Source organism: Oncorhynchus keta, chromosome 12 (genome assembly GCF_023373465.1).
Source record: "Oncorhynchus keta strain PuntledgeMale-10-30-2019 chromosome 12, Oket_V2, whole genome shotgun sequence".
Classification (NCBI taxonomy): Eukaryota; Metazoa; Chordata; class Actinopteri; order Salmoniformes; family Salmonidae; genus Oncorhynchus; species Oncorhynchus keta.
In genome coordinates, this window is record NC_068432.1 from 43,037,025 (window position 1) to 43,064,488 (window position 27,464).

The 27,464-nt window shown below is 42.5% G+C and overlaps 1 protein-coding gene and 1 long non-coding RNA gene across 11 annotated transcripts in view; one reads left to right on the forward strand and one right to left on the reverse strand.

The window, feature by feature from the left end:
- Window positions 1-1,745: 1,745 nt before the first annotated feature.
- The window catches only part of LOC118391613 (integrin alpha-2-like), a 54,072-nt gene continuing 28,353 nt past the window's right edge, over window positions 1,746-27,464 (forward strand). The window contains exons 1-13 of the mRNA XM_052458354.1: window positions 1,746-1,926; window positions 10,641-10,764; window positions 20,715-20,824; window positions 21,178-21,269; window positions 22,685-22,799; window positions 22,946-23,073; window positions 23,417-23,565; window positions 23,940-24,090; window positions 24,301-24,466; window positions 24,680-24,753; window positions 24,861-24,999; window positions 25,264-25,409; window positions 26,782-26,925. Coding sequence (XP_052314314.1) covers window positions 1,878-1,926; window positions 10,641-10,764; window positions 20,715-20,824; window positions 21,178-21,269; window positions 22,685-22,799; window positions 22,946-23,073; window positions 23,417-23,565; window positions 23,940-24,090; window positions 24,301-24,466; window positions 24,680-24,753; window positions 24,861-24,999; window positions 25,264-25,409; window positions 26,782-26,925 — 1,587 coding nt within the window. The 5' untranslated portion in view covers window positions 1,746-1,877. The remainder of the gene's footprint in view (window positions 1,927-10,640; window positions 10,765-20,714; window positions 20,825-21,177; window positions 21,270-22,684; window positions 22,800-22,945; window positions 23,074-23,416; window positions 23,566-23,939; window positions 24,091-24,300; window positions 24,467-24,679; window positions 24,754-24,860; window positions 25,000-25,263; window positions 25,410-26,781; window positions 26,926-27,464) is intronic.
- Window positions 10,792-13,003, reverse strand: LOC127906384 (uncharacterized). Of its 10 annotated transcripts, XR_008061102.1 has the most exons (4): window positions 12,710-13,003; window positions 12,355-12,412; window positions 11,768-12,231; window positions 10,793-11,651 (listed from the first exon to the last, which is right to left on the reverse strand). It is a non-coding gene; the product is annotated as an uncharacterized LOC127906384 (long non-coding RNA). The 10 variants fall into 10 exon arrangements; XR_008061101.1 differs by lacking the exon at window positions 12,355-12,412 and having other exon boundaries at window positions 10,792-11,651; window positions 11,768-12,354; window positions 12,471-13,003; XR_008061099.1 differs by lacking the exon at window positions 12,355-12,412 and having other exon boundaries at window positions 10,792-11,651; window positions 11,768-12,354; window positions 12,413-13,003.

Consider the following 27,464-nt stretch of genomic DNA (forward strand, 5'->3'; position numbering starts at 1 on the left):
TGGTTCAGTCGGTCTATGGCACTTGTGATGATCTATGTAAGTTGAATCTAGATTTCAGCATGGCTCTCTGCTCCCCTATTCAACCACACCGGCCTGATGCTGGGTAACCAATCACTCCGAGTTCTGTTGTCTTGGATTTGTAACAGACACACCCTGATACTCAGGTCAAATCATATCAAATAAAATGTTATTGGTCACATACACATGGTTAGCAGATGTTAATGCGAGTGTAGCAAAATGCTTGTACTTCTAATTCCGACAGGGCAGAAATATCTAACAAGTAATCTAACAATTCCACCACAACTACCTAATACATCTAAGTAAAGGGATGGAATAAGAATATGTACATATGCATTTATGGATGGGCCATGACCGACCGGCATAGACGAGATGCAGTAGATGGTGTAAAATACAGTATATACATCTGGGATGAGTAGTGCAAGATATGTAAACATCATTATTAAAGTGGCTAGTGATCCATTTGTTAAAGTGGCCAATGATTTCAAGTATGTAGCCATTCTGTGTTAGTGATGGCTGTTCAACAGTCTGATGGCCTTGAGATAGAAACTATTTTTCAGTCTCTCGGTCCCAGCTTTGATGCACCTGTACTGACCGCTGTACTGAAATGCAGTATATCATTCTCTGGAAACATATACAGTTAACATTTGTATGGACACAGACTTAATGTCAATACTAAATACTACAACATAATGAGTCATTGGTCACCGTTCATACCATTTGGTTTATTGTTGAGTGTACAGAATTGTGTTATCTTGAATGGATGAGGATAAAGAAGATAAAGTGCCACTTCCTGTCTGTGTAGATAACAGTAAATGGTTCCAGACATAGCTGTCCACTCATACCTCCCCACATCCCCTAGTGTGACTGTATAGGTGCAGTGGTGTTATCCAGTCATCATGTGAGATGTCATCATCAGCCACAGTCCACAACATGAGAAGGGACTTTTTGTGAAAGAAGATCTGTTGCTCAATTGTATCCACAGTCTATTACACTCTAGGCCGGGCATCGCTGCAAAATGCTGTGGTAGCCATACTGTTTAATATATATATATATATATATATATATATATATATATAGAGAGAGAGAGAGAGAATTATTAAAATATATTTGTTTACCTTCTATTTCAAGCCTTACTTGCATTTGTATATAGTTTGTATAAAATTAAATCACTGATTTCCTGGTGTTTTTACAGTCTTTTATATTGAGTTCAATTTGCAATCTACAAATTGTTCCTGACCGATCAAGATAAAATCGGCCTGCGGTTGAATCGTGTTGATGTTCCCTGCTTTAGGCTATACTGGGTTGAAGTGAATTACATCATAGGCGCCTTTTCACTCAGACAAGTCAATATTAAGGATATTAAAATGGGCTTGGTGAAGTTGGTGGCATTCTCTCCATATAAAAGCTCATGTTAAATATTTTAGCCCTGCTATTGTATACATGAACAATGGGGAAGATACATTGAAAAGGAAGTAACTAGAATGCACGAACAATATATATTTTAATTACAGAACTCCTGCAAATCAGTCAATGTTGTGTAATAATTGAATTGTCGCAGCACGAACATATTTGAGAAGATAACACAACACTACAGTACAGTATATTACCCTGCAAGGTAAAACCAACCAGATGTCGCAATCTTTGAGCTGTAGCCTTCACTCCTCAAAAAGAGCACTGCAATTGTGGGCCAGGTAGTGCGCTGTGACGTAGATACACCCACTCCCTATCTGTCCTCAATATCTACAGTCCGGAGCGCCCGGTCCTGAACTTTACCAACCGTGAGAAGTCCGCTGAAGTTAAAACCCGGGACTCGAAGAGGCGCCCGCTTTCATCACCGACTTTTTACTCTTGCAACAATGGAGTTTAATCCAAAGAGGACTGTTTTAACGCTGATTTTCATCCAATGTAAGTACTTTTTTTTGCACATTCCGTATGAGATTATAAAACGTTATTTTGCATGGAGCGAGCGTCAAGTGCCACAGATATCCCAAGTGCGTGATCTACTTACTAATCAACACTATGAGCCATTGACTTCATATTAGGCAACGGTGTGGAAAGTATAACAGTGTTGAATTGCTCCTCTGAGATAACTAGCCACAAGACAATGTTGTTTCAATCTGTCAGTGACATTTTGAATTAGGTCTGCCTTCCATGCCTTTGAAAACATCATGCCAGTATAGATGAAGCTGGGGGGGTACTCACATATTTTAAATATCATGGATATCAGGAATGCATATTTATTTATTTTATTTCTGACCATTTATCTGCTAGAAAGAGCAAGTTTTCTACAATCTGTGTTGGGAAAGCAGGTTAGGTATATTTGTATGTGTTGTCAGGTCAGAGCTGTGTTTACATCCCCCATGTTTTTTATTTTTATTTTATTTCACCTTTATTTAACCAGGTAGGCTAGTTGAGAACAAGTTCTCATTTGCAACTGCGACCTGGCCAAGATAAAGCATAGCAGTGTGAACAGACAACACAGAGTTACACATGGAGTAAACAATTAGCAAGTCAATAACACAGTAGAAAAAAAAAATGGGCAGTCTATATACAATGTGTGCAATGGCATGAGGAGGTAGGCGAATAATACATTTTGCAGATTAACACTGCAGTGATAAATGATCAGATGGGCATGTACAGTATATACATCTGGGATGAGTAGTGCAAGATATGTAAATAAATAAAAACAGTATAAAAACAGTATGGGAATGAGGTTTGTTAAAGTGGCCAATGATTTAGTATGTAGCCATTCTGCTGCAGTGATGGCTGTTCAACAGCTGATGTTTGAAGTTTGAGGGAGATAAACTATTTTTCAGTCTCTTGGTCCCAGCTTTGATGTACCTGTACTGACCGCGTACCAAATGAGGTATTGGCTTTAGGGATGATCAGTGAGAACATTTGCTGGAGCACAGACTTAATGGGTGTTACTAAATACTACCAGTGAATGAGATAAGGCAGCTTTACCTAGCATGGACTTGTAGATGACCAGCCAGTGGGTTATCTTGAATGGATGAGGAGGGCCAGCCGATAGAGCATACCAGTCGCAGTGGTGGGTGGTAAAGGTGGTTTAGTGACAAAACGGATGGCACTGTGATACCTCCCAGTTTGCTGAGTGTGACTGTTAAGCCATTTTGTGATGTTATCCAGTCATCATGTGTAGGATGTCAGTTTTCTAGGGTACAGCTCCACAACGTGGGTGAAGGAGGCTTTTTGCGGAATAGAAGACTCTGGATTTGATTTTTGATTGGAGATGTTTGATGTGAGTCTGGAAGGAGAGTTTGCAAAATGCTGCCAGACACCATACTTATAGATGTCCACATATTCAAGGTTGGAAAATCCATTTGTTTATGCTATTTCGGGCATGCGGGTGCATATAGTTTGTATCGGTTAAATCATGCATTTTGGTTTTTACAGTCGTTTTATAGTTGAGTTCAAGGAGTGCTGTATGGCATTGAAGCTTGTTTGGATCAAGATAGCGGTTGAACAGTGTCCAATTGAATGTTATAGAATGGTTATACTGCGTTGAAGTGGATACATCAATCGCCTTTTCACAAGAGCAACATCATTATATACAGAGATATTAAAGTGGGCTTGGTGAACCCTGTGGCACCCCCATAGAGACTGCCAGTTAAATATTTTGCCCTCCGATTTGACACACTGAACTCTGTCTGCAAAGTAATTTGAACCAGGCAAGGCAGTCATCCGAAAAACCGAGGCTGTTGAGTCAGCCGCAAATCAGTCAATGTTGTGTAATGATTGACATTGTCGAAAGCCTATTTGAGAAGATAACACGGCTGCACAGTACAGTCTTTTACCCGAAGGTTAAAATCATTTAGTACCTTGCAGTCTGGCTGAGGTGCAGCCGTGACCCTCGGAAACCAGATTGCACAGCAAGGTTGTGGGATTCGAGATGGTCAGTGACCTGTTTGTTGACTTGGCTTACGAAGACCTTAGATAGGCAGGGCAGGATGGATATAGGTCTATAGCCAGGGTGTCTCCCCTTTGAAAGGGGATGACTGCTGCAGCTTTCAATCCCGGGATCTCGATATGAAAGAGAGGTTGAACAGGCTGGTAACTCTTGCAACAATGGAGCAGATAGTTTCAGAAAAGCGGGACAGATTTTCAAGCCCAGCTGATTTCATCCGGGTAAGTTTTGCAGCTTTTTGAACATTCTGCTATCTGGATTTAAAACGTTATTTTGAGAACCTGGAGAGGTCAAGTGCCACAGATATCCGGGGGCGTGATCTGTTGGCTAATCAAGGGTTGGAGAGCCATTGACTTCAGGCATGGCCAGGTGTGGAAAGTGCTTATTGAAGTTTTTGATAATCATGGATTTAGCCACAAGACAATGTGTTTCAAGCCTCAGTGCAGTGACAGCTGGGAGGAGGTCTGCTCTTCCATGCCTTTGAAAACATCATGCCAGTATAGATGAGTTGGAGCTACAGGATGCAAACTTCTGCCTGAAATAGCTGGCCTTAGCTTTCCTGACTGATATGTATTGGTTTGACTTTCTGAACATTGCATATCACGGGGGCTATTCGATGCTATTGCAGTCCGCCACAGGATGTTTTTGTGCTGGTCGAGGGCAGTCAGGTCTGGAGTGAACCAAGGGCTGTATCTGTGATATACAGTTGGCTGAAGCAATGAAAATCATTCATGCCAGACAGGCTCATATATCATCTTGATGAGGTCACAATGGGCTGTGCCAAGGGGGAGCACATACACCTTATTCTCTGGCAGAGGTTTGCAGAGGTGTGGATGAACATGCCGCAACAATGGTCTAAACACCGCAGTCACCCACAGTATATTAGACTCTTGCCTGCAGAGATGCAAAGCATAGTTGTTAATTAAACCATCGCTACTAGTACATTCTTTGAAAAAAAGGTGCTAGTTACAACCAAAAGGGGTTATTCGGCTGTCCCCATAGGAGAATCCTTTGAAGAACCCCATTTGGTTCCAGATAGAACCCTTTTGGGTTCCATGTAGAACCCGTTCCACAGAGGGTTCTACCTGGAACACAAAAGGGACCCTTATTTCTAAGAATGTAATATTTATTGATGTATTTATAACCATGTGCTATCTCAGCTTATAGTGCTGCCTCCCCTATCTCAGCTTATAGTGCTGCCTCCCCTATCTCAGCTTATAGTGCTGCCTCCCCTATCTCAGCTTATAGTGCTGCCTCCCCTATCTCAGCTTATAGTGCTGCCTCCCCTATCTCAGTTTATAGTGCTGTCTCAGCTTATAGTGCTGCCTCCCCTATCTCAGCTTATAGTGCTGCCTCCCCTATCTCAGCTTATAGTGCTGCCTCCCCTATCTCAGCTTATAGTGCTGCCTCCCCTATCTCAGCTTATAGTGCTGCCTCCCCTATCTCAGCTTATAGTGCTGCCTCCCCTATCTCAGCTTATAGTGCTGCCTCCCCTATCTCAGCTTATAGTGCTGCCTCCCCTATCTCAGCTTATAGTGCTGTCTCCCCTATCTCAGCTTATAGTGCTGCCTCCCCTATCTCAGCTTATAGTGCTGCCTCCCTGAACCTGCCTCTGACTTGAATCAGGTTCCTCTACCTTGCCAACATACGTAACCGCGCGCTTGACAACGTACAAACCAGTTGAGGTATAGAATTCGATAGCTCCATTCGATAGCTCCATTAGTGACATTTCAAGCTAGCTGTGAAGTGAGTTTACTGTACACATGGCTTCATGATTCCTCTCAGTGTTCCCTCAGGGAGCAGCTGTCTACAGTTCTCACAGTCAAAACAAGTTATGTTTGCTATCATGTCATATGAGATGTTGTTGTTTGAGATGTTAGTGAAGGTGAAAAGACAACATAGATTGGGTCAGGGACTAGAGTTTGTCCTGACCAGCTGACTTAACCAGGAAGAACTCCCAATAGACATGGATTCACCGGAGCCCCCGCTGCCCAATGAGGTGCTCAGTCAGTCAGTCAGTCAATCAGTCAGTCAATCAGTCAATCAGTCACAGAGCAGTGGGTTATCCAGCTTGCTGCACACAAAGCATCCAGCCACCTGGAATCACATAGGGACAGAATCAGCGAGGTTTACACAGGGCCAGTGGGGACAGTCTCTTTTTGTATTTCTCTTTCACCCTGTCTGTCTCTCTCTCTCTCTCTCTCTCTCTCTCTCTCTCTCTCTCTCTCTCTCTCTCTCCCTTTCTCAGAGGTACTGGGGTGGTTAACAAGTCTCTCTCTCTCTCTCTCTCTCTCTCTCTCTCTCTCTCTCTCTCTCTCTCTCTCTCTCTCTGTCTACTCCTCTATTTTGTTTCTCTTTCCAACTACTCTCCTCTCTTCACCCCCCCTCTCTCCCCCTCTCTCTCTCTACTACTCTCGTCTGTCTGTCTGTCTGTCTGTCTGTCTGTCTGTCTGTCTGTCTGTCTGTCTGTCTGTCTGTCTGTCTGTCTGTCTGTCTCTGTCTGTCTGTCGGTCTGTCTCTATCTCTCCTTCTCTTTCTCTGTCTGTCTCTCTGTGACTCCTTTTTTCATTTTTGTTATCGCTGCTATATCTCACTCTCCTTCTACCTCTGTATACCTCACTCTCTCCCTCTCTCTCACACTGTATACCTCACGCTCTCCCCCTCTCCTTCTACCTCTGTATACCTCACTCTCTCCCCCTCTCTCACACTCTATACCTCACTTTCTCCTTCTCTCTCACACTGTACACCTCACTCTCTCCCTCTCTCTCACACTGTATACCTCACTCTCTCCCCCTCTCTCACACTCTATACCTCACTCTCTCCCTCTCTCTCACACTGTGTACCTCACTCTCTCCCCCTCTCTCACACTGTACACGTCACTGCTTCTACCTCTCTCTCTCACACTGTATACCTCACTATCTCCCTCTCTCCTTCTACCTCTGTATACCTCACTCTCTCCCCCACTCTCACACTCTATACCTCACTTTCTCCTTCTCTCTCACACTGTATACCTCACTCTCTCCCTCTCTCTCACACTGTATACCTCACTCTCTCCCCATCTCTCACACTCTATACCTCACTCTCTCCCTCTCTCTCACACTGTGTACCTCTTTCTCTCCCCCTCTCTCACACTGTACACGTCACTCTGCTTCTACCTCTCTCTCTCACACTGTATACCTCACTATCTCCCTCTCTCCTTCTACCTCTGTATACCTCACTCTCTCCCCCACTCTCACACTCTATACCTCACTTTCTCCTTCTCTCTCACACTGTATACCTCACTCTCTCCCTCTCTCTCACACTGTATACCTCACTCTCTCCCCCTCTCTCACACTCTATACCTCACTCTCTCCCTCTCTCTCACACTGTATACCTCACTCTCTCCTTCTACCTCTGTATACCTCACTCTCTCCCCCTCTCTCACACTGTATACCTCACTCTCTCCTTCTCTCTCTCACACTGTATACATCACTCTCTCCTTCTACCTCTGTATACCTCACTCTCTCCTTCTCTCATCACACACTGTATACCTCACTCTCTCCTTCTCTGTCACACTGTATACCTCACTCTCTCCCTCTCTCTCACAATGTATACCTCACTCTCCTTCTACCTCTATATACCTCACTCTCTCCTTCTCTCACACACTGTATACCTCCTTCTCTCCTTCTACCTCTGTATGCCTCACTCTCTCCTTCTCTCGCACACTGTATACCTCACTCTCTCCTTCTACCTCTGTATGCCTCACTCTCTCCTTCTCTCGCACACTGTATACCTCACTCTCTCCTTCTCTGTCACACTGTATCGGTCCACTTCAATAAAAGGTCCTCTTTGTGCCTCTGCCACTGCCCGTCCCGGAATCCCTGTTTCCACGGTGACAGTTGGGGAACACACTGACAAGGCATGTGAGTGGTCGTTGATGATTTTAGCCAAGAGTCGAAACATTTCTCACTCATATCTCACATAGTGTGTCAGTAACAACCACTGTCATGATTCAAACAGTTTTCATTGGAGTAGATGGACACCCAAGTTGAACTGTCAGGGCCATGTATATCACTGTGTTTGAGAAGTGTCTAAGGATCTATTCATTGGTGTTGATTCTGTACGTTATCTCACTCTCAGGGACTCTTCAGGCAGGCGTTACTTAGCTTAAAGCATATGTTAATATGGCTATAGACCCAGCAGTGTGATCACAACTCATAGGTGTGACAAATAGGAGGACAACCACATCCTCACATCCTGTTATCTGCCTACCACTTCTCTAACAGGTTGATAAGACTGCATCCCAAATGGCACCCTAGGGGCCATAGGGCTCTGGTCAAAAGTAGTGCACTATATCAGGAATAGCCTGGTCAAAAGTAGTGCACTATATAGGGAATTGAGTGCCATTTGGAGACGTCGGCCCCCTTATAGACCTGTTTTAGTGTTTGTCTGTGATGTGACTCACTGACTAGTTAGAAGACAACCAATGGTAAACATGCTACAGCCTACAGAGGATGTTACCTGACAACGAGACGATGAGGAAACAGGAAGTTGTGAAAGTCTTTACCAGAATGACTTATTCATGGATGTGGGCTGAGTGGGCATGTGTGTATTTACATTCTGTTAGCAATTCCAAAACAGCACCAGGGAATAGTCCAGTTGTACTTTTGAATCTGATCCTATCGTCATAGTGATCCTATCGTCATAGTGTATGATGCCGTTTCCATAATGTTAACATACATAAACATCTCAGAACAGCCTCAGCTCATCGGGGCGTGGACTCCACAAGGTGTTGAAAGCGTTCCACAGGAATGCTGGGCCACTTTGACTCCAATGCTTCCCATAGTTCTATCAAGTTGGCTGTAATGTCCTTCGGGTGGTGGACCATCACACAGGAAATTGTTGAGTGTGGAAAAACCCAGCATCCTTGCAGTTCTTGACACAAACCGGTGCGCCTGGCACTTACTACCATACCCCGTTCAAAGGCACTTCAATCTTTTGTCTTGCCCATTCACCCTCTGAATGGCACACATACACAATCCATGTCTCAGTTGTCTCAATGCTTAGAAATCCTTCTATAACCTGTCTCCTCCCCTTCATCTACACTGATGGGTGGATTTAACAGGTGACGTCGATAAGGGAACATATCTTTCACCTGGATTCACCTGGTCAGTCTATGTCATGGAAAGAGCAGGTGTTCATAATATGTGCGGAGTTATTAACAGTGTTATTCCAACTTGATAATAGTGTCCCTAACCCTATAATATCTGAGCCGTGTAGTAGTATGGAGCAGAATGCTACAGTTATGGAAGTGTGAGCCTCATTTCTCTATTTGTTTGAAGTGTAAAGTCCACCTGGCCTGTGTTGGGTTGGGTCTTGTTATGGTATGTGAACTTAACCTGATTCTGGTGTCACCACCCTACTTAGCAAAATGCTCTTTGTTGGTCTGCAGTATAAAATGTTCATACACCTTGTTCGGAACAATGTCTACTAAAATCGATTTATATTGGCTCCCACAGCATATGTGAAGAGTAGATTTTTAGAAATGCTTTATTGGGCAAGGCTAAATCCTAACCCATTCATTCTTTCTGTGCTGGTTCAGTTCTGAAGATTTTACATTTGACATTTTAGTCATTTAGCAGACGTTCTTACCCAGAGCATTGTCATCATCATTCATTGTAATTCATTTTATTTATCCAGGATAGACCACAAAGCGACCTACAGTTAATTATTTAATCTTAAAGTAGCTCGGTAAGACAACCACATCACAGTCATAGGTAAGTATTTAAACATTTCCACTGGATGATTAAAGAAGCTAAATGACTTAAATGTAAATGTAAATGTGACTGATTAAAAAATCAAAATAACTTTGCCAGTGTTTGTAGCGTTCCTCTGTGTCTCTCTGTGTTGTTTCTGTTATTGTGATGGATGGTGTCGTGACATGAGTGTTGTTTTGTTGTCTTCGGAGGCCTAAGTAGTGGTTTGATAAACACTCACACTCATCTCAGTAGGCCCCTGTAAATACTGTGTTTTCCTTATGACCAGCCGACATGTCTGCTCCTCAGACCAGTAATCTGTACACATTGTCATGCTGCGACTTGTCCAGATAGGTGATCACTGACACAGTCACCCATGGCCAGATTCCCCCTTACTTAGCTTTACAATAAGATAATTAGCACATGTGCAGTATCACATTTGAGCTTCAGGCTGCTGTATGATTTGTGATCTGTAATAGCTAGGTTGTCCAAACATGAAGTTGATTATTATTATCTTTGTCATTATATTCAGACCTGAAGTTAACAGGGTGGAAGAATACTTTGTTCATGTTTCACTGTGAATGCCTAAAACCTGTTATGCTTCATGGAAGTGTTTGTATGTGTCTGCCATTCGATCACTCTGACACCTTACTGTAATAAGACCTGACGTTGCATAGGACTATACAGTATGCGTTGTTGTTTTTGTCATTGTTGCTATTTGTGTACTACTGCAGGACCCTGGGAACCAGGACACACACACACATAAAAGCTGAGCATTTCGTATCTCATATCACAGGTGATGAAAGTGTGTAGGAGAGTCTGTTATTTACGATGGTGGGATCTCTCTCTCTCTCTCTCTCTCTCTCTCTCTCTCTCTCTCTCTCTTCTCTCTCTCTCTCTCTCTTCTCTCTCTCTCTCTCTCTCTCTCTCTCTCTCTCTCTCTCTCTCTCTCTCTGCAGGTTGGAACATGCCCGGGTCCTTATCCTTTAATGTGGGAACTGCTGGAGCCAAGGTATTCTCTGAACCTTCTGTAGAGGAGTTTGGATACACTGTGCAACAGTTCAGGAATCACCAGGGCAAATGGTGAGGCTACTGAGTCATGCATTGCATAGGCCGCAATGCAGAAGTATTGTGTGGTAGGAATAGAATAATGATAATCGTACACTGTACTACACTATGCTGATGTTGTGCTTTGTCCAGTCACTCTCACACAGAAATACAACACACCCCAGCAGAGCAGCAGACCTAAACCCTACTGTTGTATCTGGGGTCGGAACCCCTACTGGGAACATCCGTTTTCTCAAGCCACTGTTCTTCTGGTTCTTACCACTAGGTCACATGACCCTCAGCAAAGTTGGCAACGGGGCTGGATGCAGACACTTCAAACACAGTAGTGACACGCACACACACACACAGATACACATGCAGATACACACACAGATACACACACACACAAACCCTTGACAAACCACCACACATACATTATACAGTTGTCTGCTGATCAGCACAGACATCACAGTTAGACTCTTGGGTTCACATCTTTGCTCACATACACACTTCCTGTGGTCTGTAATGCTGTCTGTCTGCATCCTGGAGACTACAGAGGAGACATTTTCCTTTTGATACGTCTATGCTTCCTTTCCTACCCGTCATAAATAAACATGGAGACTGAGGCTTAACCTATTAACTCTCTCTGTGTGGATGGAAACGTCAGTAACCAAGGAAACTAAGGCTTAACCTATTAACTCTCTCTGTGTGGATGGAAACGTCAGTAACCAAGGAAACTAAGGCTTAACCTATTAACTCTCTCTGTGTGGATGGAAACGTCAGTAACCAAGGAAACTAAGGCTTAACCTATTAACTCTCTCTGTGTGGATGGAAACGTCAGTAACCAAGGAAACTAAGGCTTAACCTATTAACTCTCTCTGTGTGGATGGAAACGTCAGTAACCAAGGAAACTAAGGCTTAACCTATTAACTCTCTCTGTGTGGATGGAAACGTCAGTAAGCAAGGAAACTAAGGCTTAACCTATTAACTCTCTCTGTGTGGATGGAAACGTCAGTAAGCAAGGAAACTAAGGCTTAACCTATTAACTCTCTCTGTGTGGATGGAAACGTCAGTAACCAAGGAAACTAAGGCTTAACCTATTAACTCTCTCTGTGTGGATGGAAACGTCAGTAACCAAGGAAACTAAGGCTTAACCTATTAACTCTCTCTGTGTGGATGGAAACGTCAGTAACCAAGGAAACTAAGGCTTAACCTATTAACTCTCTCTGTGTGGATGGAAACGTCAGTAACCAAGGAAACTAAGGCTTAACCTATTAACTCTCTCTGTGTGGATGGAAACGTCAGTAACCAAGGAAACTAAGGCTTAACCTATTAACTCTCTCTGTGTGGATGGAAACGTCAGTAACCAAGGAAACTAAGGCTTAACCTATTAACTCTCTCTGTGTGGATGGAAACGTCAGTAACCAAGGAAACTAAGGCTTAACCTATTAACTCTCTCTGTGTGGATGGAAACGTCAGTAACCAAGGAAACTAAGGCTTAACCTATTAACTCCCTCTGTGTGGATGGAAACGTCAGTAACCAAGGAAACTAAGGCTTAACCTATGTCATATTAACTATCTCTGTGTGGATGGAAACGTCAGTAAGCAAGGAAACTAAGGCTTAACCTATTAACTCTCTCTGTGTGGATGGAAACGTCAGTAAGCAAGGAAACTAAGGCTTAACCTATTAACTCTCTCTGTGTGGATGGAAACGTCAGTAACCAAGGAAACTAAGGCTTAACCTATTAACTCTCTCTGTGTGGATGGAAACGTCAGTAACCAAGGAAACTAAGGCTTAACCTATTAACTCTCTCTGTGTGGATGGAAACATCAGTAACCAAGGAAACTAAGGCTTAACCTATTAACTCCCTCTGTGTGGATGGAAACGTCAGTAACCAAGGAAACTAAGTCTTAACCTATGTCATATTAACTATCTCTATGTGGATGGAAACGTCAGTAACCAAGGAAACTAAGGCTTAACCTATGTCATATTAACTATCTCTGTGTGGATGGAAACGTCAGTAACCAAGGAAACTAAGGCTTAAGCATTCAGACCCGTTGGATTTCTTCATATTTTATTGTAATACAAAGTGGGATTAAAACGTAATTAATTGTATTTGTTTTTTTGTTTTTTTTTACAATCTACACAAAATACTCCGTAATGTCAAAGTGTAATAAAAATGTATAAAATATATTAATTAAATAATTAAAACACAGTCGTTGCCTAAGTGTTCAGCTCCCTAATTCAATACGCTAGCAAAACCTTTTGCATTGATTACAGCTGTGAGTCTTCTTGGGTAAGTCTCTAAGAGCTTTACACACCTGGATTGTGCAATATTTGCACGTTATTCTTTTCAAAATTCTTCAGGCTCTGTCAAGATGTTGGGGATCATGGCTAGCCAGCAATTATCAAGCAGATTTAAGTCTTTTCGATGTCAAGCATACCCACACCATGATGCTGCCAACACCATGCTTGAAAATGAAGAGAATCAGTTACTCAGTGTTGTGTTGGATTTGCCCCGAACATACGGCTTTGCATTTAGGCCAAAAAGTGTATTCCATTGCTGTGGTTTTTTTTCCCAGTAGTACTTTAGTTGCATACAAGATGCATATTTTGGAGAATTTTTATTCAGTATATTTGTATTCTTTTCGATCTGTCATTTAGGTCTTTATCATGGAGTCACTACAATGTTGTTGATCCATCCTCAGTTTTCTCCCGTCACAGACAGTGAACTCTGTAGCTCTTTTAAAATGACCAATGACCTCATGGTAACATCACCGAGCAGTTTCCTTTCAGTTCAGAAGGACAACTGTATCTTTGATCTGTCTGGGTGGTTTAATACACAATCCACAGCATCATTATTAACTTGACCATGTGCTTAAAGAGATATTCAATGTCTGATTTGTTATTGTTACCCATCTACCAATCACTGTCCCTCCTTCTTTATGAGGCTTTAGAAAATATCCCTGGTAATCTGTGCTTGAAATTCACTACTTGACTAAGTGACCTTACAGATGTTGTATGTATGGTGGGCAGAGGAAGGGGTGGTCATAAGAAAATCATATAAACCCCTATTATTTCACACAGACTGAGTCCATGTAATTTATTATGTGATTTGTTAATCCAACTAATTTAGGCTTGCCGAAACAAAGATGATGAATACTTTTTATAACAACAGTACACTGATTATACAAAACAAAACTGTGGGAGTCAACGTGGGCCAGATTTTTCTTCCACTTTGACATTACAGTATTTTTAGTAGATTGTTGACACAAAAGATAATTCAATCAATTTTAATCCCTCTTTGTAACACAATCAAATATGAAGAAATCCAAGGGGTCTCAATAATTTTGCAAGGTCCTGTAAGTGGATGGTTTTTATATGGTTTTGACTAACCTCTTCCCTGGGCTAATTCAACAGGTTTTGACTAACAACGTCCCAGGGCTAATTCAATAGGTTTTAACTAACAACGTCCCAGGGCTAATTCAATAGGTTTTAACTAACAACGTCCCAGGGCTAATTCAATAGGTTTTAACTAACAACGTCCCAGGGCTAATTCAATAGGTTTTAACTAACAACGTCCCAGGGCGAATTCAATAGGTTTTGACTAACAACGTCCCAGGGCTAATTGACCAGGTTTTGACTAACAACGTCCCAGGGCTAATTCAACAGGTTTTAACTAACAACGTCCCAGGGCTAATTCAACAGGTTTTGACTAACCTCCTCCCCGGGCTAATTCAACAGGTTTTGACTAACCTCTTCCCCGGGCTAATTCAATAGGTTTTGACTAACAACGTCCCAGGGCTAATTCAACAGGTTTTAACTAACAACGTCCCAGGGCTAATTCAACAGGTTTTGACTAACCTCCTCCCCGGGCTAATTCAACAGGTTTTGACTAACCTCTTCCCCGGGCTAATTCAATAGGTTTTGACTAACAACGTCCCAGGGCTAATTCAATAGGTTTTGACTAACAACGTCCCTGGGCTAATTCAACAGGTTTTAACTAACAACGTCCCAGGGCTAATTCAACAGGTTTTGACTAACCTCCTCCCTGGGCTAATTCAACAGGTTTTGACTAACCTCTTCCCCGGGCTAATTCAACAGGTTTTAACTAACCTCTTCCCCGGGCTAATTCAACAGGTTTTGACTAACCTCCTCCCCGGGCTAATTCAATAGGTTTTAACTAACATCGTCCTTGGGCTAATTCAACAGATTTTAACTAACCTCTTCCCCGGGCTAATTCAACAGGTTTTAACTAACCTCTTCCCCGTGCTAATTCAACAGGTTTTAACTAACCTCTTCCCCGGGCTAATTCAACAGGTTTTAACTAACCTCTTCCCCAGGCTAATTCAACAGGTTTTAACTAACCTCTTCCCCAGGATAATGCAACAGGTTTTAACTAACCTCCTCCCTGGGCTAATTCAACAGGTTTTGACTAACCTCGTCCCTGTGAGCTAATTCAACAGGTTTTGACTAACCTCTTCCCCAGGATAATGCAACAGGTTTTAACTAACCTCCTCCCTGGGCTAATTCAACAGGTTTTGACTAACCTCGTCCCTGTGGGCTAATTCAACAGGTTTTGACTAACCTCTTCCCCAGGATAATGCAACAGGTTTTAACTAACTTCCTCCCTGGGCTAATTCAACAGGTTTTGACTAACCTCGTCCCTGTGGGCTAATTCAACAGGTTTTAACAAACCTCGTCTTCCGGCTATTTCAACAGGTTTTGACTAACCTCTTCCCCAGGATAATGCAACAGGTTTTGTTTTGGGCTAATTCAACAGGTTTTCCTCCCCTAATTTAACAGGTTTTGGGCTAATTCAACAGGTTTTGACTAACAACGTCCCAGGGCTAATTCAATAGGTTTTGACTAACAACGTCTCAGGGCTAATTCAATAGGTTTTGACTAACAACGTCCCAGGGCTAATTGACCAGGTTTTGACTAACAACGTCTCAGGGCTAATTCAACAGGTTTTAACTAACCTCTTCCCCGGGCTAATTCAACAGGTTTTAACTAACCTCGTCCTCGGGCTAATTCAACAGGTTTTAACTAACCTCTTCCCCGGGCTAATTCAACAGGTTTTAACTAACCTCTTCCCCGGGCTAATTCAACAGGTTTTAACTAACCTCTTCCCCAGGATAATTCAACAGGTTTTAACTAACCTCTTCCCCAGGATAATGCAACAGGTTTTAACTAACCTCCTCCCTGGGCTAATTCAACAGACTAACCTCGTCCCTGTGAGCTAATTCAACAGGTTTTGACTAACCTCTTCCCCAGGATAATGCAACAGGTTTTAACTAACCTCCTCCCTGGGCTAATTCAACAGGTTTTGACTAACCTCGTCCCTGTGGGCTAATTCAACAGGTTTTGACTAACCTCTTCCCCAGGATAATGCAACAGGTTTTAACTAACTTCCTCCCTGGGCTAATTCAACACAACCTCGTCCCAGCTAATTCAAAGGTTTTAACAAACCTCGTCTTCCGGCTAATTCAACAGGTTTTAACTAACCTCTTCCCCAGGATAATGCAACAGGTTTTGACTAACCTCCTCCCTGGGCTAATTCAACAGGTTTTGACTAACCTCCTCCCTGGGCTAATTCAACAGGTTTTGACTAACCTCGTCCCCCCGGGCTAATTCAACAGGTTTTGACTAACAATGTCTCAGGGCTAATTCAATAGGTTTTGACTAACAACGTCCCAGGGCTAATTGACCAGGTTTTGACTAACAACGTCTCAGGGCTAATTCAATAGGTTTTGACTAACAACGTCCCAGGGCTAATTCAACAGGTTTTAACTAACAACGTCCCAGGGGTAATTCAACAGGTTTTGACTAACCTCCTCCCCGGGCTAATTCAACAGTTTTTACTAACCTCGTCCTCGGGCTAATTCAACAGGTTTTAACTAACCTCTTCCCCGGGCTAATTCAACAGGTTTTAACTAACCTCTTCCCCGGGCTAATTCAACAGGTTTTAACTAACCTCTTCCCCGGGCTAATTCAACAGGTTTTAACTAACCTCTTCCCCAGGATAATGCAACAGGTTTTAACTAACCTCCTCCCTGGGCTAATTCAACAGGGTTTGACTAACCTCTTCCCCGGGCTAATTCAACAGGTTTTGACTAACCTCTTCCCCAGGATAATGCAACAGGTTTTAACTAACCTCCTCCCTGGGCTAATTCAACAGGTTTTGACTAACCTCGTCCCTGTGGGCTAACTCAACAGGTTTTAACTGACCTCGTCCTCGGGCTAATTCAACAGGTTTTAACTAACCTCTTCCCCGGGCTAATTCAACAGGTTTTAACTAACCTCTTCCCCGTGCTAATTCAACAGGTTTTAACTAACCTCTTCCCCGGGCTAATTCAACAGGTTTTAACTAACCTCTTCCCCGGGCTAATTCAACAGGTTTTAACTAACCTCTTTCCCGGGCTAATTCAACAGGTTTTAACTAACCTCCTCCCTGGGCTAATTCAACAGGTTTTAACTAACCTCATCCCCTGGATAATGCAACAGGTTTTAACTGACCTCCTCCCTGGGATAATTCAACAGGTTTTGACTAACCTCGTCCCTGTGGGCTAATTCAACAGGTTTTAACAAACCTTGTCTTCCGGCTAATTCAACAGGTTTTGACTAACCTCTTCCCCAGGATAATGCAACATGTTTTGACTAACCTCCTCCCTGGGCTAATTCAACAGGTTTTGACTAACCTCCTCCCTGGGCTAATTAAACAGGTTTTGACTAACCTCGTCCCCCCGGGCTAATTCAACAGGTTTTGACTAACCTCACCCCCCTCCCCCGGGCTAAATCAACAGCGTTTGACTAACCTCACCCCCCCGGGCTAATTCAACACGTTTTGACTAACCTCGTCCCAGGGCTAATTCAAGAGGTTTTGACTAATAACGTCCCAAGGCCAATTCAGTAGGTTTTTGACTAACCTCATCCTCGAGCTAATTCAACAGGTTTTGACTAACAACGTCCCAGGAATAATTAATACATTTTTGACTAACAACTTCCCCGGACTAATTCATCCATTTTTGACTAACCTCGTCCCCGTGTGCTAATTCATCAGGTTTTGACTAACCTCACCCCCCAGGCTAATTCAACAGGTTTTGATTAACCACGTCCCAAGGCTAATTCAACAGGTTTTGAGTAATAATGTCCCCGGGCTAATTCAACAGATTTTGACTAACAAAATCCCAGGACTAATTCAACTGGTTTTGACTAACCTCGTCCCAGGACTAATTCAACAGGTTATGACTAACCTTGTCCCCGTGGGGCGGCAGCGTAGCCTAGTGGTTAGAGCGTTGGACTAGTAACCGGAAGGTTGCAAGTTCAAACCCCTGAGCCGACAAGGTACAAAATCTGTCGTTCTGCTCCTGAACAGGCAGTTAACCCACTGTTCCTAGGCCGTCATTGAAAATAAGAATTTGTTCTTAACTGACTTGCCTAGTTAAATAAAGGTTAAAAAAAAATTAAAAATCAAAAGGTTTTGACTAACAATGTCCCAGGGATAATTCAATAGGTTTTGACTAACAACGTCCCAGGGCGAATTCAATAGGTTTTAACTAACAACGTCCCAGGGCGAATTCAATAGGTTTTAACTAACAACGTCCCAGGGCGAATTCAATAGGTTTTAACTAACAATGTCCCAGGGCGAATTCAATAGGTTTTAACTAACAACGTCCCAGGGCGAATTCAATAGGTTTTAACTAACAACGTCCCAGGGCTAATTCAACAGGTTTTGACTAACAACGTCCCAGGGCTAATTGACCAGGTTTTGACTAACAACGTCCCAGGGCTAATTGACCAGGTTTTGACTAACAACGTCCCAGGGCTAATTGACCAGGTTTTGACTAACAACGTCCCAGGGCTAATTCAACAGGTTTTGACTAACAACGTCCCAGGGCTAATTCAACAGGTTTTGACTAACAACGTCCCAGGGCTAATTCAACAGGTTTTGACTAACAACGTCCCAGGGCTAATTGACCAGGTTTTGACTAACCTCGTCCCCGGACTAATTCAACAGATAGAGAGTCAGCTGGTGGATGACACTGGGTTTATTACAAAATAACAGTAGAGATTTAGCCTGGGTAGCAGAGCAGAGACTGATTCTCAAACTAGTAGAGATTTATTGTTTGGTCATTTGTAATCTTGACAAATACCCCACTTGAAACGAGGAGGGTAAAGGATAAAAACAGTGAGTCAATATAGGGAAAACCCAGAGTCCCTGTGAACCCCAAAGAATAGAGGTGCCTTGTTGTATTGAAAGGCTGAATGTATGACATCACAGAGAAATCCGGGGTCAAAGTACACTCCCTTTGTCTAATTGGCGGCTTCCTGTCTCAGAGTGTAGGTTTTGGCTCTAACACAAAGTCAGGGGACATTTATCACCCTCTGAATCACACTACTTGCTGAATCACTATTCCTATGAAGCACAATTAAATAAGGGGAGTTTTGGAATATTCCAGGAAACAACATTGAACACAAATACCAAGAATTGTATACTTAATGGTAGCAGTTCATCTAACACCAGCAATGAGAAGCACAACACAATAGTGTGTATTCTGTAGCCAGTGGAAGGCATGTTTCTCTTCTTTGTGACACCAGGCTTGCGAAGAACTTTGCCCACCGTCCATCAAGTCCTGCATCCAGCTGATGCTATGGACTTTCATTCAGTCTTTACTAGGTTTAATATCACACCAACATATATATTTGTTTGCAATAGAACATCATACAGGTATTCCCAGAACTCCAGATGTACCCTCATGAATGGCCAATCAAAACACAGCAAGACTTCACTGACACACCCCAATGGCCATACGTTCAGTATGTCTGTGCTCACTCTTTCTCAGTCTGAGTGGTTCTGTTGTGTTGTTATACTGTACCTCACAGGATGTTGTAGTGAGTCCATCTGTGTGTCAACAGTTTAGAAACACTAGGTGGTCTGTCTGTCTGTCTGTCCACACTGTGTACTCTAGCAAGGTGGGGCTTTCCCCCATGATGTGTCATGTGTAATAGATTGGGCTCTGTGTGTGTGTGTGTGTGTGTGTGTGTGTGTGTGTGTGTGTGTGTGTGTGTGTGTGTGTGTGTGTGTGTGTGTGTGTGTGTGTGTGTGTGTGTGTGTGTGTGTGTGTGTGTGTGTGTGTGTGTGTGTGTGTGTGTGTGTGTGTGTGTGTGTATAAGCTATTCAAGAAAGGGTAATATGTGTGGTTGGTTTTTGTGGGAGGGTGTTTGACATCACATTGTGTAATGTAGTGGGCATGTGTGTCCTGACTGGCTGACTCACATGGTGGTAATGCTGTGTAATCACCATGGTTACCCAGCTCCTGATCCACCAGCAGCAGACAACGGGACTGCCACTGATTATGGCTCTCTCCTTCTCATGCAACAGAAGGAGACTGAAAACATCCCCTTACAGATGTAGGATCTTAATTTGAGCCAGTTTGTTACAGCAGGAGAATAATCCTGCAGCAAGAGGAAATGTGATTTATTATGTGGATTTATATAATGGACATTTATTTGATAGGGATTGATACATTTTTCGTAGGGGGAAATCAAGTCTAACATTCTAAAGTCGAAATTACAGTTTTTAGAAGCCTTTTTAAACCTCGAACACACTACAAGTTTGTATTTCTTGCTGTGCAGGAAAATTCTCTGCAACAAAAGAGTGATTAGCACTTTGAGATATCAGCTGAAGGGCTATATAAATACATTTGATTTGATCAACTCAAAGTGTCTGCACTTTGCCCCTCAGGGTTAAGGTGCTTATTATACCTTCCACCCTAAGATGAACTGTGATGATGTTGGTAGAGTATGTGTTTACCTTCCACACCTGTAGAAAAGAACAAACTCTGCTTACAGATCATGTTACTCTAATTGTCTTGTTGTGAATGTATGGTACTGTATCCAACTATTTCCTGACAATGGCATTACAGTAGTTGCCATTAATTAAGTAATTTAGATCTTCACACCATTGTGTGTTTCCCCCCAGGTTGCTGGTTGGTTCTCCCTGGAGTGGATACAACCAGGACAGGAAAGGGGACGCCTACAAGTGTGAGATCAGAGGGGCCAGTTCAGGATGTCAGAGACTCAACCTGCAAAGTAAGACAGCTCCAGCTATTTTCTATAACCAACTCTTATTCTTTTAGCAATCCTTGTGTGACTCGTGGAGTGTTATCTTGTGTTTTACCATAGCATTCCTTTAAATCTCTTTGAATCCTGTCAAATCTGTCTGTCAGTCAGAATTATGGCCACAGAAGTTAGGATGGGATTTTGTTCAGAGTTGAGAGTTCTCATTGAACTCTGTGCTCATTTTGTGTTTTAATGAATGTTAGTAAACCTCTGTAATTACACCATGAGAATGTATTCAATAACACTTTAAAGTGTTTTTCTTATTGCAGCGTAATTATTCCTGTAAGTACAGTGTACTAACTGTTCGTCCTCTCCTGTTACAGACTCAGTCAGCATATCAACAGTGAGTAATGTCAATGTCAACATGAGCCTGGGGCTGACCCTAACCCGTACAGCTACAGAAGATACATTTATGGTAATTCGATTTTACATCACTACTTCTGTACAGCTGTAGAACTACCCTAACCCTAGCTACCCTAACCCAAGCTACCCTAACCCTAGCTACCCTAACCCTTGCTATCCTAACCCTAGCTACCCTAACCCTAGTTACCCTAACCCTAGCTACCCTAACCCAAGCTACCCTAACCCTAGATACCCTAGCTACCCTAACCCTAGATTCCCTAGCTACCCTAACCCTAGATATCCTAGCTACCCTAACCCTAGATACCCTAACCCTAGATACCCTAACCCTAAATACCCTAACCCTAACCCTAGATACCCTAACCCTAACCATAGCTACCATAACCCATAGCTACCATAACCCTAGATACCCTAATCCTAGCTACCCTACCCCTAGATACCCTAACCATAGATACTCTAACCCTAGATACCCTAGCTACCCTTCCCCTAACCCTAACCCTAGCTACCCTAACCCTAGATACCCTAGATACCCTAACCCTATATACCATAGACACCCTAACTACCCTAAACCTAGAAACCCTAAACCTAGATACCCTATAGATACCCTAACCCTAGATACCATAACCCTAGATATCCTAACCCTAGCTACCATAACCCTAGCTACACTAGATACCCTAGATACTCTAAGCCTAGCTAACCTAACCCTAGCTACCATAACCCTATCTACCCTAACCCTAGATACCCTAGATACCCTAACCCTAGCTACCATACCCCTAGATACCTTAATCCTAGCTACCCTAATCCTAGCTGCCCTAAACTGAGATATCCTAGCTACCCTAGATACCCTAACCCTAGCTACCATACCCCTAGATACCTTAAGCCTAGCTACCCTAATCCTAGCTGCCCTAAACTGAGATATCCTAGCTACCCTAGATATCCTAAGCCTAGCTAACCTAACCCTAGATATCCTAAGCCTAGCTAACCTAACCCTAGATATCCTAAGCCTAGCTAACCTAACCCTAGATATCCTAAGCCTAGCTAACCTAACCCTAGATATCCTAAGCCTAGCTAACCTAACCCTAGATATCCTAAGCCTAGCTAACCTAACCCTAGATATCCTAAGCCTAACTAACCTAACCCTAGATATCCTAAGCCTAACTAACCTAACCCTAGATATCATAAGCCTAGCTAACCTAACCCTATATATTCTAAGCCTAGCTAACCTAACCCTAGATATCCTAAGCCTAACTAACCTAACCCTAGATACCCTTGTTACCCTAGCTACCCTAAACTGAGATACCCTAGCCCGCACGGTCACAAGGGAAAAATGTATTCATGGTAAGCAGATTTAACCTATATCTGTTTGTACAGTTGGAAAACTCCTAGAAGATCAGTTTGGGATTGGCTGATAGCCTAAAGGTTGTTTTGGATGTTTTACTGTCTGTCTCATGCGTCTTCTTTTCCTGGTAGACATGTGGACCTCTGTGGGCTCAGAAATGTGGCAGTCAATATTACTACCCAGGGATCTGTGCAGAAGTCAGCCCTCTCTTCAACCCCCTGTCTTCATTCTCACCTGCCCTTCAGAGTAAGAGTCCACAATCATTTCTACATGTGTATCCTTAGAATAAGAATTCTGTATTGTTTTCACCTTTGATTAAAAGTATAAATGAAGTCCTATCATATTTAACACCCCTTTGTAATTGGAGTTATACATGGCTACCGTCTTTCCAGCTTGTGGGGGTCCCATGGATATTGCTATTGTCTTGGATGGCTCTAACAGTATATATCCCTGGCCACCAGTTGTGGCTTTCCTCAAGAAACTGTTGGAGAACTTGGATATTGGACCTGACAATACTCAGGTAAGTGGGATCACAGTTATCAGTGTACTGTACATCATTTCTGTACAACATAATTTCTGTACATCATTTCTACCTGGGCTCAGGTAGAATGAAATGCCACGACTGACATTTATTTATAGGAATTGTCAAAAGCCGGATGCAATCGACAATGCAGCTTTTAAAGGCAATGTTCCTGCGTTTTAGATCTCATTCAAGATAAACCATGCATATTTCGTCTCATTTTGAAATTGCCTTTAAAAGCCTCATTGCCGACAACTCACTGTCGGATTGAATCCTGGCCCAAGTAAATGACATGCATTTGTCCCTATCAGTTTGTTTGCTGATGTTATGTTTTTGCTTTCAGGTAAGTATTATACAGTACGCGGTTGATCCGGATTTTGCATTCTATCTGAACTCCTACAAAACCAAAGACTCAATCATTGCGGCCGCAGCGAACATACCCCAGAAGTCAGGTCTGGAGACAAACACCTTCCGGGCCATTGAATTTGCCAGGTGCGTCTCAGTGAGCAACACTTTCCCTGCCTGCAATGCCAACATTCTCAGTCATTTCCTCTTGTTTTCTGGTAGTCAATGGGTCCTTAAGTGACCGTGACCTCATGTATTCTAATTAAACATATCCTGCCTCTGTTGACTCAACAAAAGGATTAGAACCCCTTTTTGCAAACTGAAAACCCCCCAAAGAGGGGGTTAGAATGGAACACTTGAATAGAATGGAAAGGAATACAACACTTGGAGGAATGGAATTCAATGGAATCCAACACAATAAAGTGTGTTCAGAACAAGCGTTTTAGAAGCTATGCTTATTGCTATTGACTTGGGTTTGAGATGGATGTTGCTGTTTGACACCTATTGAATGTGTATCTCAGACAGCAGGCGTTCCTGCCTACGAACGGTGCCCGACCTGGAGCCAGCAAGGTGATGGTGGTGGTGACGGATGGAGAGTCTCACGACAAGGGCCTCAAAGACGACGTCATCGGGAAGTGTGAGCAGGAGAAGATCACCCGGTTTGGTATTGCTGTAAGTTAATATCACATTTAGCTTGACGTATGTATATCTAGGTTTGTCTCTCTTTAGCAAAAGGCACATAGGTATACATACAGTGTTAAGTGTGAGGTATTAACATTTACTGTTTGATCCCTTTATAACATGACATTTTTATGTTTGATTAATCGTCCCTTTCATTCTAATATAAATCGCTTTAAGATGTATTATTTATTATGTTTCTAGGTCCTCGGGTATTACATAAGGAATGACATCGACACTAAAAACCTGATTGCTGAGATCAAGTCCATCGCCAGTACCCCGACAGACAGGTACTTCTTTAATGTGTCAGCTGAGGAAGCTCTGCTTGAGATCGCTGGAACTCTGGGAGACAGAATCTTCAATATAGAGGGTACACTACCGTTTTCTAAAGTCATTTATTCAGATTGTTTTTATAGAGGTCAAATTTGTATCCATAATGAAAAAATATCGACCTATATACATTCCAGCAATATGAATGGACCTTGAAGACATGTTACCTTTTTAAGAAGGTAGCAGTCTTACTCTGTACAGGACACTAAACAAAGCCACTAATCTTTTCATTGTGTGTTGTCTCGTGAGACAGGTACTGGGAAAGGGGGTGATTTTCAGATGGAGATGTCCCAAGTGGGCTTCAGTGCCCACCAAACCAAGAAGCAGGTATGTATGGGCTATGGATACTATCACACAAACCTCCACATGTATTTCCAACCTGTAAGCCACTATTCAGCATGTTTAAACAGGCCATTCTCTCCCACTTGTTCTAGAATATGATGATGCTGGGTGCAGTGGGGGCCTATGGCTGGAGTGGTACTGTGGTTCACTACACTCCTCAGAAATCAGACATCTTCCCCAAGACGGCCTTCGAGAACATTCTAGAGGACAGAAACCACAGTTCACTATTAGGTATGTGAGTTTGATATGTTTTACAAGTCAATATTTTCTCCTTTATCTTCATTTTAAGCAGTGCTATTTTATTGTTGGTTTATCATACAGCACCAAACCATTCTTACGCCTCTTGATTTTCCAACAATTTCTAAGCCAATTTGAATGTTTATTGGAGCTCAAACTAAATATATCTTGATTTACAGTGTGACTGGCAGTAAAACCTCTAGCACTGGATATTGTTACAGATCAGTCCATAATGTTCTGTTTGGCTGTTCGGTTCAGGCTACTCTGTGACAACGCTGAATGATGGCAGCACGGAGTACTACGTGGCTGGCGCTCCTCGGTCCAACCACACTGGACAGGTCATAGTGTACATCATCAACAGCAAAGGACAACCCACCGTCATAGACTCCCAGAGAGGAGATCAGGTACGAGGATGGGACTGGCTGACAGAGAAGAGCATGTACCTTTTTTCTGGTGGTAGATGTCAAAGCTTTCTATTATCTCTGTTCTCTCTATTATCTATGTGTGATCTATCATATCTGACTTGTTAATGTTGTTATCCTTTGTTTCTGCTCACTGGCTCAAAAGATACTGTGTGTTCCATGTGCTTACTATTCTGTAGATAGGCTCTAAAGATACTGTGTGTTCCATGTCCTTTCTATTCTGTAGATAGGCTCTAAAGATACTGTGTGTTCCATGTGCTTACTATTCTGTAGATAGGCTCTAAAGATACTGTGTGTTCCATGTGCTTTCTATTCTGTAGATAGGCTCTGAAGATACTGTGTGTTCCATGTGCTTTCTATTCTGTAGATAGGCTCTGAAGATACTGTGTGTTCCATGTGCTTTCTATTCTGTAGATAGGCTCTAAAGATACTGTGTGTTCCATGTGCTTTCTATTCTGTAGATAGGCTCTAAAGATACTGTGTGTTCCATGTGCTTTCTATTCTGTAGATAGGCTCTAAAGATACTGTGTGTTCCATGTGCTTTCTATTCTGTAGATAGGCTCTGAAGATACTGTGTGTTCCATGTGCTTTCTATTCTGTAGATAGGCTCTGAAGATACTGTGTGTTCCATGTGCTTTCTATTCTGTAGATAGGCTCTAAAGATACTGTGTGTTCCATGTGCTTTCTATTCTGTAGATAGGCTCTAAAGATACTGTGTGTTCCATGTGCTTACTATTCTGTAGATAGGCTCTAAAGATACTGTGTGTTCCATGTGCTTTCTATTCTGTAGATAGGCTCTGAAGATATTGTGTGTTCCATGTGCTTTCTATTCTGTAGATAGGCTCTAAAGATACTGTGTGTTCCATGTGCTTTCTATTCTGTAGATAGGCTCTGAAGATACTGTGTGTTCCATGTGCTTTCTATTCTGTAGATAGGCTCTGAAGATACTGTGTGTTCCATGTGCTTACTATTCTGTAGATAGGCTCTAAAGATACTGTGTGTTCCATGTGCTTTCTATTCTGTAGATAGGCTCTAAAGATACTGTGTGTTCCATGTGCTTTCTATTCTGTAGATAGGCTCTAAAGATACTGTGTGTTCCATGTGCTTACTATTCTGTAGATAGGCTCTAAAGATACTGTGTGTTCCATGTGCTTACTATTCTGTAGATAGGCTCTAAAGATACTGTGTGTTCCATGTGCTTTCTATTCTGTAGATAGGCTCTAAAGATACTGTGTGTTCCATGTGCTTTCTATTCTGTAGATAGGCTCTAAAGATACTGTGTGTTCCATGTGCTTTCTATTCTGTAGATAGGCTCTGAAGATACTGTGTGTTCCATGTGCTTTCTATTCTGTAGATAGGCTCCTACTATGGCAGTGTACTCTGTCCTCTGGATGTGGATAAAGATGGTGTGTCTGATATACTGCTGGTTGGCGCTCCCATGTTCATGAATGAACAGAAGAAGGAGACTGGGAAGGTCTATCTCCTCTCTTTCACCAAGGTAAGCCACACATACTGCACTCTACTGCCCTGTGCTGTATTCTACTGTACTGCACAGTGCTGTATTCTACTGTACTGTACTTTACTGTGCAGTATTGTACTGTACTGTAACCTACTGTAGTCTACTGTACTGTGCTGTATTCTACTGTACTGTACTGCACTGTACTCTACTGTACTGTGCTGTATTCTACTGTACTGTACTGTACTCTACTGTACTGTGCTGTATTCTACTGTACTGTACTGTACTCTACTGTACTGCACTCTACTGCACTGTGCTGTATTCTACTGTACTGTACTCTACTGTACTGTACTCTACTGTGCTGTAGTCTACTGTACTGTACTCTACTGTACTGTGCTGTATTCTACTGTACTCTACTGTACTGTACTGTACTGTACTGTACTCTACTGTACTGCACTCTACTGCACTGTGCTGTATTCTACTGTACTGTACTCTACTGTGCTGTACTCTACTGTGCAGTGTTGTACTGTACTCTACTGTACTGTAACCTACGGTACTATACTCTACAGTACTGTAACTTA